Source organism: Numenius arquata, chromosome 8, assembly GCF_964106895.1.
Source record: "Numenius arquata chromosome 8, bNumArq3.hap1.1, whole genome shotgun sequence".
Lineage (NCBI taxonomy): Eukaryota > Metazoa > Chordata > Aves > Charadriiformes > Scolopacidae > Numenius > Numenius arquata.
In genome coordinates, this window is record NC_133583.1 from 29,486,340 (window position 1) to 29,496,348 (window position 10,009).

Consider the following 10,009-nt stretch of genomic DNA (forward strand, 5'->3'; position numbering starts at 1 on the left):
ATCGGAGCTTAAGTTCAGTGCATCTCAAGAAACCCTACTCTTACTGCACACAAACAGTGTACTCTTCAGGTTAAAAGTTGTAATAACTGTAGAAATAAAGCAAGGAAGGGAACAGAACTTCACTTCTTTTATTAAAGTACCTCAACCCAAGTGATTTGTTGCAGTTATCCTACGCTGTTTTCTGTTGCGGCTGCTTCATATACAATTAAATGCAACCAAAGTTGCTGGGTTTGAGTGCTGTGAAAATCCTTCATCCCGTTTCTCAGGGGCCCAGGATCTGATCGGAAGAGCTGCTCTCTGTCTTCCGTGTGACTCTCTATTTCTCATCCGAGGCACGGAACACGCACAGGAGCCGAGCTGGTTTCAATGGACTGTGAGAGTCGACTCCTGTCACCACCCCTGGAGACCAGCTGTACCTACTCACCCTTCCCTCTGGCCAGCCACAACACACAAACACACACTCCCCGAAGGGGTTCTTCTGTGAATTCTAAGAGGAAGCAGCACTGGAATTTCCAATAGGTTGTTGGTAACATTTTTGCTTTTATTGTCAATTTGAGAATTTCAGAGTGACTTTAGTTGGACACTTGAGCTATATCAGGCTTACTTGTACCTAACACATGCAATTTAAAAATAATATGGCTTTAAAAGGTGGAAGAGTAAAGTCATTTTGAAAATAAAATAGTTTATAGCACTAAAGAGTCACAGTGCAATCAATGGTTTAATCAAACAACTACATTATATAGATAATATTTAAGGAACATAAATATTCAGTACATTCACTACAACATGAAAATAAAAGCTTCACATTCTCCCACGCTTCTTGAGGAACTGGGGACAAAGTGACAGACGGCTCCTAGACAGACTGCTCAGCTTCACAAACACCTCTCTTGCTTAAGGGACCGGACGTTACCTTCACTATCACAACGGGAAGGTCGGCTGCAACTAATCTAGAAGTTTACCCATAAATTTTAAAGCATTTATAATCACCGCTCCCCCGCCTCCCCCCCAAGGTTATATTTAGTGGACATGCACTACTAGTCTATACAACGCAACGTTTCACCAGAAAGTCACGAATAACACATTTCCTTTCAAACTGCCCCCCTCTGTGTGTTCTGGGGCCTGAAAACTTCTGTTTCCTGGCACAAAAAAAAAGAAAGAAAAAAAAAAAAAGAAGAGAGAAAAGAGCAAGTCTTTCCACTAGGAGAAAAATAATTAAGTTACTCAAAGAAGCCTGTGCAGTTTTCACATCGGGATAAAGCTGATCTGAAACAGCAGTCGGAATGGACACGTATTTACAAGTGCTAGGCTTGAAAGACAGAAAGGATGGAAAGGTACTTCCTTCCCAAGGGAATGAATCCCCGAGCACCTGAATACTTACACGCCACGTGCCAAAAAGGGTCTTAACTGTGGGCAAGACAAGCCACACGGTTTAAAGTATTATTATTATTTCTCACCTATCGATCGATCGGCGACATTTTTTGCTTCTAGCTTCAGATGCAGAGGCGTGAAGGCTCCATCAGCAAGTCTTGCAGCAAAGGGAATCTCGCGGTACCATCGGTTCCCTTCGGACAGACTGCCAGGAGGTAAAGCAGCCTCCGTTCAGCGCCAGCAAGGCCCAGAGCGAGGGAAGGGGAGTGGAACATGCAAACGAACAGCAGCTACTGGACTTTGCCCAGCAGCCTACTGGTGAGTTTTAAAACTTGAACCTAAGTTTAAGACACTAAATGGTAAACTCTGTCAAGTACTAAAATTGTCTTCCAAAGTGCTAAGCCATGTTTGTTAAAGCTATGGGGAAAAAAAAAAAAAAAAAAAAAAAAAAAAATAATCCTCGAGCAGCTTATGGTTGAAGTCCTCCTTACTCAAATGGAAGCCCGGATAAGCCCACAGCTGGGATGGCACAGATTCCATAAAGCAAAGCATTTCAATGTTGCATTATGTCCGTGTGCTGGAATTTCTGGGATTTGCTTTTAAAAAAACAAAAAATTAAATTCAGGACAGTTCTTTAGAGAACATTCTAATACATTCACAATAAAAATCTGTTACTGTAGGGAACAGAGTAGGGCTGTAAAACTTCCAGCTTTTCTCCAATTAAGCTTGTGAGGACAGGTTAACACTGCAACAGGGGCAGGAGAGGAAGCCGCAGTGTGTGTGTTCTACATGGGGAAGAGTTATGGGTTTGGGTTGTTTTGCCTGAAATTCATTAAAAATTCACAAACCCATCTCTCAAATCACCTTGCACTGAAGTATTAAGCCCAGTAAAACAGCAAGGTTTTAAGGTGTCAGTTTTCTCAGTGCAGCTCTATTTGTTCATAAGAAAATGACTAGTAAATCTTTTCTAGGCAAGCAGATGACCTCTAGCCACAATACTATCAGAAACCCATTCTCTACCGATCTTTTATATGGATAACCATTAGCAAATGACAACATTTAACACATTCCTTGGCATATGTTACTCTTGAATAGACTTACTTAGCCATCCAATGCTCAATACTTCACAGAGGCTACTGTAACTGTGTCAAATGTATTAGAAATCCAGATTTACCTGGACAAAATTAAGACATTCCAAACCGGAACACTCGTTCAGTTATCATGCATTAGAAACAAAAAAGCATGTCAAACACTGGAATGCACTGGAGGAGGTCATTTAGTCTCCTAGGGAAAAACCAAAAACCCAAAACAAAGACTAAATTAAATACAACCCAGAATACTGTCTAATCATATTAATAAGTATACTGAGAGAGCCTGAAGGCATCATGTGTATTGTCCATGAAGATAATGGTGGTGCCTTCTTTTAATATTAAAGAAGTCATAGCTATAAAAAGAGCGAGTCCCGTATGAGTTTTCCAGCGCAGCTTATTTATGTTCCTTTGTTGGTGCATAGTACAGTTCCATTGGTTTGTTCACTTTCCAGTACTTCTCACTGACCAGTTCCAAGGAAAATGACCCATTTAATACCTAGAAGAGAACAGCCAAACAGAAATGAAAAAAAGTCTGATGGCTTTGCACGGGTAGCGCTGTAGAAACAGACTACTTAAGTCAGAGGAATGCACTGACTTAAAGAAGTCTCTGATAACGTGGAACAAGTTATTAGCTAACCACTCGGCATCAAAAAAGCAACAATGCTAGATATTCAGAACTGCTGATCTCACTAAAAATACACCGCAAAACACTTTTGCAAAGTGAATATAGTTGTAAATAAGATGAACTTCCCTTCTCCTCTTTCCTCTCTGCAAAGAGAGGGACTAGTAGATGTGTATTTAAACCAGGAGGCACCCTGCTTTTGTCTAAGAGACAATCTGCGGTGACATTTGAAAGCTGTTTGAAAGAGATCCTTATTTCAAAGCATCTGCCTATCTCTTAACCAAAAGGCTTTATTTTATTCAGATAAATGCTCAAGTGTAAGACCAGGCTCAGGGTTCAATCTCATTGCAATATTGCCTTGTTGTATCTGTACATTCTGAAGTCAGCAACTGAGAGGAGGGATTCTTCCCTAAGTGTGCTCACAGCTCTTTCACAGCAGAGAATTAGAAGCCTACACAGAAGGGGAGAAACGCCACCTTACAACAGACACTTCCTGGTGCTAGAGCTATCTGCTCTTGAAACAAGATTCTCAGATGAAGTAATATTTTCTCCCCTTCAATTTTAACAGTAAAGTAATGACGTAAGTCGGCTAGAGTTGCTGGCATCACTGGATTTTTCTCAAGTAATTTATATGCCTCCTTTTCTACTAAGCAAGCTTTTGCTGTATACATTTTGCCTCAAAGGAACTGATCTGCTTCTAAATAAACAGCCTGGTGCTATGAATTTTATACCTAAGCCAACTCAGGAAAAGCCCAGCTGAGTGCATTTTAACCAAATCTTTATCAAAGATGTACTGATGCTCAAGTTTTAGTCTTAGACAAGTAAGTTGTACTTACAGTGAACTGCCCGTTGGCAGTAGCAATGTAAATGGTGTACTGCTTCTCACTGGCCGTGTCGAGGTTCATCTGGTTTGATTCTCCTTTGCTGCGAAGCTCCTCCAATGCCAGTCTCACAGCTAGGTACTTGGACAAGTGATCAACGGTGGCATTGCCCGAGGTCTTGATGTACCTGCAAGAGCAGCCACAAAGACAATCAGAGACATCTGAGTTGCAGGTATGGGAAAAAAACACCCGGACACCCCCAAATATTAAGCACCAAGTGTGAAAAGGCCTGTAAAAGATAGTTCACAAACAAGAATATTAATTGCTTACATGCAAGCAGCTTACCAAATTACACTGTTCCAAAGTGTCCTTACATCTTTTTGACACTTCCCCCACAAGCCCTCCTGCTCTCTCTAGAGAGGAGACAGCACTGCCCTGTCACCTGCTCAAAATGAAAAACCTAATAACAGGTTGTCAAGAGGTTTTGAGACCTACTCACGACTGCCGCAATCTTCTAAGCATGGATACAGTCTGAAGTGCCTGGACGGAAAGCCGTAAGGTGCAGGAACTATATACTGACACCCTCTGCATCTCATAAAGTTACTCTTCCTTATTGACTCACTACCTGTTCTGACTTTAATTCTTCACACAAGAATTGAAGGCTGACACAAATGCTGCAGAGGTCTCTCCCAGAAGCACAGCCTTCTCTTTGGCTTTCAGAACAACCCTCAGAACTTCTGTGCAATTCCAAACCAAAAAGAAAAACTGGCTGAAAATTATAATATATTTATAGGCACTACAGAGAGATGTCTCATCAGCAGAGAAAGCCAGGAAGAGATCTGAGGAAACTCCAGGAGACTGCTCATTGCTGTGATCCAAAATTTGCAGTCTGTGCTTGGACTGGATCATGAAAAAAAATGCCAGGAAAAGCATCCAGCCTACAAATCCCACTGACACAAAGCTGCTCCAAAAAATGCTGACACTTATGCAAGGTTTATTTATTCCCAAAGAATCTTATAACAAGTAGAGAGGGGCTGATATACCATCATCCTAGTACCTACCGCAAACTGCAATGCTAGAAACCCTTAAAAACATCTTTATTTGTGATCAAAGGCTTAAAACAGATTGTTACTGTGTTCTTGATAATAGTTGAGCAGTACCATCTACCTGACTTGCAATGGAACGAGGGAAAGAGTGCATATGGTAAACAGGATGCGGTATGACCAAAGTAAACTGATTTTTAAAAGCCCCAAGGAGTGATAGAAAACAAAAGCAACAGAAAAAACACAGAGAGGAATAGAAGACATTTACCTTGTCTGTGCACTGTCATCATTCTCCATGAGGGTTGGGTGAGGCCTGAAGACTAATTCGATTTCACTAGCACCATCCATTACGGGGTCTATTGCCACAGTTGTGTTGTTATTGTCCAGTTCTAGCCCGGAATCGTCCGATGTTTTGGTCCTCTTGTTACTAGGCCCCGCTTCCTGATTGCTGTGTGTTGAGGCATTGCTACAGTGTGAACTGTCACCGTTATCTTCTGCTCCACTGCCATTCTCAATCTGCTGTTTCTTGCCCCTCTGTAACCTGATCAGAAATAAGGAGAACTGAATGCGGCTTAGCATTCAGAATTCACCCAGCGTATAGGTGCACACTGCTCGTACAACTCCTCCTGCTCCCACTCTCTGTCATGCCAGAGGTTACACACATGCATGCGCAAGCACTAAACATTTCAGAGATAAAGTTGGTTTTTTTGAAAAAATATTAAAAAATTCATTCTTTCTTATAAAGAGATACTCATAGACAAGATGACAGATTTTTTCCTATCCCTCAAACACTTTTGAGACATATTTTAAGATCATTTTAAACTTCATACAGTTATTTTTATTTTTCAGGCAATTTCAAGACCATTATTTTCATCTAAATGCGAATCCACATGTGATTGAAAATATAAGTCACACCATGCTTCACTACGACAAAGTTCGGGGCCTCGTTCCCAGCTGACTCTCTTAGGTTTAAATGCACACCCAGAATTTCAAACCTGTATAAACACATATTCTAGCCTTGTGAATTAAGTTGCACCTAAAACCTGATTTCTGGTATTATGTGCATTTATTTGCATGTAATGGTAATATGTCAGTACAGGATTCATTGTATTACAGCTTATTATCAAAGACATGATAGCCATAAATTGGTAAAGCTAAAAAATCTGCTGTCTACATCAGGCTGCACAGAAGTTGCAGGGAGTTACAGAAAGGTTTCTATCGGTAGACAAAAGGTTAAAATTATTCTGGCAGACTTCAGAGGAGAGAAGAGGAATCTCAAGCTATACAGGGAGCGAGGATGAGCAGTGTATTTTTAGTGTTAAGGCAAACAAGGTTACACGTGGACAAATTACGTGGATTACATACCTGTTCATAGCCTGAATCTTTAATCCTTCCTCAATGCTGTGACTTAAAGCTTGCTGGTTATTGTGCTTGCTGATTCTTGCCAGCACTCTCTCCTGATGAGCTTCATATTCATCCCGGCTTGGATAAATTTTACTGATGAGAGCATCAAAATTGGGATCTGGTCTCAGTGATCTTTTTGAAACTAGCTTTTTACGACACGTGGGACACTCTTTGTTGCTGGACATGAACAAGAAGGAAGAAAACAATACTCACTCTCCAGCTCTAATGCTACAATTCTTGGTCAAAGTGCTCATTAAGACTCAACATTTACAGTAAATCTGGAACGGGACTTCTATCTTTTGACAGATCAGGTAGTTACAGATATTTAAACAAAACCCCTAAACATATATCTCCCTGCTTAATTATTATTTTTTTTTAAAGTGTGTTTAAGCAAACTGTATCTAGACTGAAGAGTTCAAAAGTCCCACATGAAAACTGGTTCTTCCCTTAATCCTCTGGCTCAATTTTCACCCAGAGGGAAAAAAAAACAACTGTCTAGTGGAAATTATATTAAGGCATAGTCTTTCTAGCACTCACAGGACAAAACAAAGATTAAGGAACTTATTCTATTGTTCAAGCACGCATTACTGGGAAAACTAAACCAGTCTTGTCCTTCCTACCATTTTGCCCTCATTTAACTTTTTAGTTAAAGCTCACACGATTTTTTTCCTGTAAGAGGAAGAGGCCTCGATAGCCAAAACACTGGCATCTTTACTCCTGCTGGTTTTCTTTTTTCTCTCTAATGTATTTTTGCTAATTACTCATCAGAATTTACACAGGCACAGCCAATTAAGTGTGACCTCTGAACACAGGCAATTGCCATTATCAGAAAAGATACATCGTTGACTTAATCACTGTTGGCTACCTCAGAATTCTAATGCTTTTGGGAAAATAAGAACTTGTAGTTGGAAGAATACAAGAAAAAATATTTGTACTTTAGCACAGGTTGTTTCAGTAGTGAATCCTGGAAGCAGGACTACTGCTGAAAGGCCACGCTATTTGCAATTTATTATTAGGAAAAGGAAGAATAGGGGAAATGAGACTCATTTTTCTAAGTAATGTAGTATATTTTTGTTTGCCATTACTGGGTTTAAAAGAAAAACAGGAATAAAAAGAAGAGAAAAGGGGTTTTCAAATCCTTGCAAAAAACGAAGTTATGGGATGATTTTTCATACAAGGAAAAAGGCCAGGTCTGCTCTGCCACAGGGGGCTGAACACATGGAAAAAAAAAATGAAATATGGAAGGTGTGCTACACATTCAGAAACTTGCAGTGCACAGGCACGTAACTGTTCCACGCCGAGACCCAGGACTTAAAGGATTTCCTTGGTCACATTTTCATCTAAAGTGAAATCCCTCTTCCCTGTAATAATATTGACATACCCACTCCTGAGGGCTGTAATGATACAGTCAGCACAGAAGCGATGCAAACATTCTTTTGTCGTCATGGTGTTTTTTAACATATCCAAACAGATGGGACACATCAGTTCACTGTGAAGGCTCCTTGGTGACACCACTATTTCCAAGCCATCAGTGATTGCTTCCTAGCGTGAGATAAAGTAAAAGTTCTTTAATGGAATTTAACTACCTCACAGAGATTGCATGTTTTACTATTCTTTTAAAGAGAAACACAGAAAAAAGGCAAATCAAGACACACAACCACATCAAGCACACTGCCCCCCTGCTGCTAAAGAAAGGAAGAAAATAAATAAAGATTAAACTTATTTTATTTTTTTTAATATTACGAGAAAGGTTTTGTTTAGTGAGGATTTTTTTTAAAAAAATATTCTACAATTTAGAATAAACTCTCATAAAGGAAAAAGAAAATCTTAAACATCAAGCTTCAAGTTCTAACAAAGTATAAAAAAAAGCCTTGCCATGAAGGACAGCTCTTCAGCACTTATTACCTGAGGTGTTCTTTGCAATTCGTACAAACTGAGCTCCCATGTTTTGCTTAAAGGTTGCGTCCCATTTGTCTGCACAGCTTGAGACATGGCTGGGAAGAAAAAAAAAAAGAACCAAGTGGCGTGTCAAACAAGTCAGGCACAGGAGCAGCTCCCTCTCCCGAGCAGGCTTTTCTGGCAAGTGAGGCGTCCCCGGGTCCATCCAGCCCAGCGGTCCCCGTGCCAACGCAGCAGAAGTACGGGGGCAACGCTGGTTTGGCTGAGCACCAGGCTCCGCCGCGTTACACACGGATAATCCCGTGCTCTGTGCCACTCCAGAGAAATTGAGGGAGTCGGTCAGCCATGAACGACTTGGCAAACATCAATCAAGGTTGTTAAACAAAAGGTGACACAGAACTGAAGGCCATAAAACTTTGGCTGCGTGGTACAGAAGCTGCAAATGCCAACCTGACGTGGAAAACATTAATCTTACAAACATGCAAATGGGTCAAGTAGGGTCTACTTCCTACCCAAGTGGAAGGTCAAAATTATACACGCACACAGAAAACTAGCTGAACATGTTCACTGGAAGCATGTAATAATAATAATAATAATAATAATAATGTCAGAACTTTTTCAGTTTCGGAAACACACATCATACACACATCATCAGGGTTTTGCCCATTTTTTTGTATCAATAGCGGTAGACAGGCATTCCTGGAAATGGACAGGCCTAAAAATAACTGCACTCGACAGACCGATACACCCGTCAAAATTTTGGGATTACTGCCGGAGATGTGGCAAAACTACCACACGTGGTCACTGCAGACATGTGAAAGGAAGTCAGGTCAAAACGACAGAATAAAATGATGTTTCTGAACAGAAAATATTTTCACACTGAGAGAGAAAAGGCAATCCTTCCCATCTCTCCAAAAATGCTGGTCTTGAAGCAGAAAAATTTATCTCAGACTGTGTGATATGTTTTAAAAAAAAAAAAACAAATGTAGCCATATAAAAGAGGCGAGATTAAAGCTGCAGACATTTTTACTAGGTAGAAAAAGCAGAAGTGCTGTCTTCCTTTATTTTATGAGGTTTTTTTGGGTTTTTTAAAATCTAGGTTTGTATTTCCAGACCCTTCAAATCGGCAGCCAAATGCAGATTCTATTGGCATCAACCAGGTACATTATTATCCAGCTTCCAATTCATCAAGTTCTATGTGAAAAGGGTCAACCTCTCTGGAGAACAAGGTTACTTTATGAGCTTTAATTAATTGTTGAGGGAAAAGTAAGAGAAGAAGTGCAGCAAAGATTATTATATCTACTTTTATCCAGGCACAGAAATCAGAGTTTTCTCACCTTATGAAAGAAGGGGGAGGCGGGGGGGGGAGAAAGCCTGACATTAAATAGACACATCCACTATTATGTTTAATAAGTAATATGGGTCTGAAGAGGCATCAAAAGAAATAATTAGGAGATGACAGACCCTCAACTCCAATTAGTACTATATAAATATTGTGCCCTAAAAAGACAATTTACTTGTCATAAGAGACATGTTTCTCTGCGTGGATCTGAAATGCGAGATGTCCAGTTAGGACCTTACCTCTTCATTAAAAGAGACCAGGGGGCTCACAGGGGCACAACCAGGGGGCAGCCTGTCAGCTCCCCGTCTGGCCAAGCACTGAACTGTCCTCTCACTATTCTGCATATTTTATTTAAATTATTCAGAGGTATAAATTTAATGATGGTATTTCACTGAATTTCACTGAATTTTTAGAGTTGG

The 10,009-nt window shown here is 40.3% G+C and overlaps 1 protein-coding gene across 1 annotated transcript; it reads right to left on the bottom strand.

Annotated features, from left to right (window-relative positions):
• Nucleotides 1-2,853: 2,853 nt before the first annotated feature.
• RNF2 (ring finger protein 2) lies at nt 2,854-8,341 on the bottom strand. The gene is made up of 6 exons (XM_074152326.1): nt 8,255-8,341; nt 7,731-7,891; nt 6,311-6,526; nt 5,214-5,486; nt 3,918-4,089; nt 2,854-2,955 (listed from the first exon to the last, which is right to left on the bottom strand). The coding sequence occupies exons 1-6, from the start codon at nt 8,339-8,341 to the stop codon at nt 2,854-2,856; spliced, it is 1,011 nt and encodes a 336-aa protein (XP_074008427.1).
• Nucleotides 8,342-10,009: the final 1,668 nt, after the last annotated feature.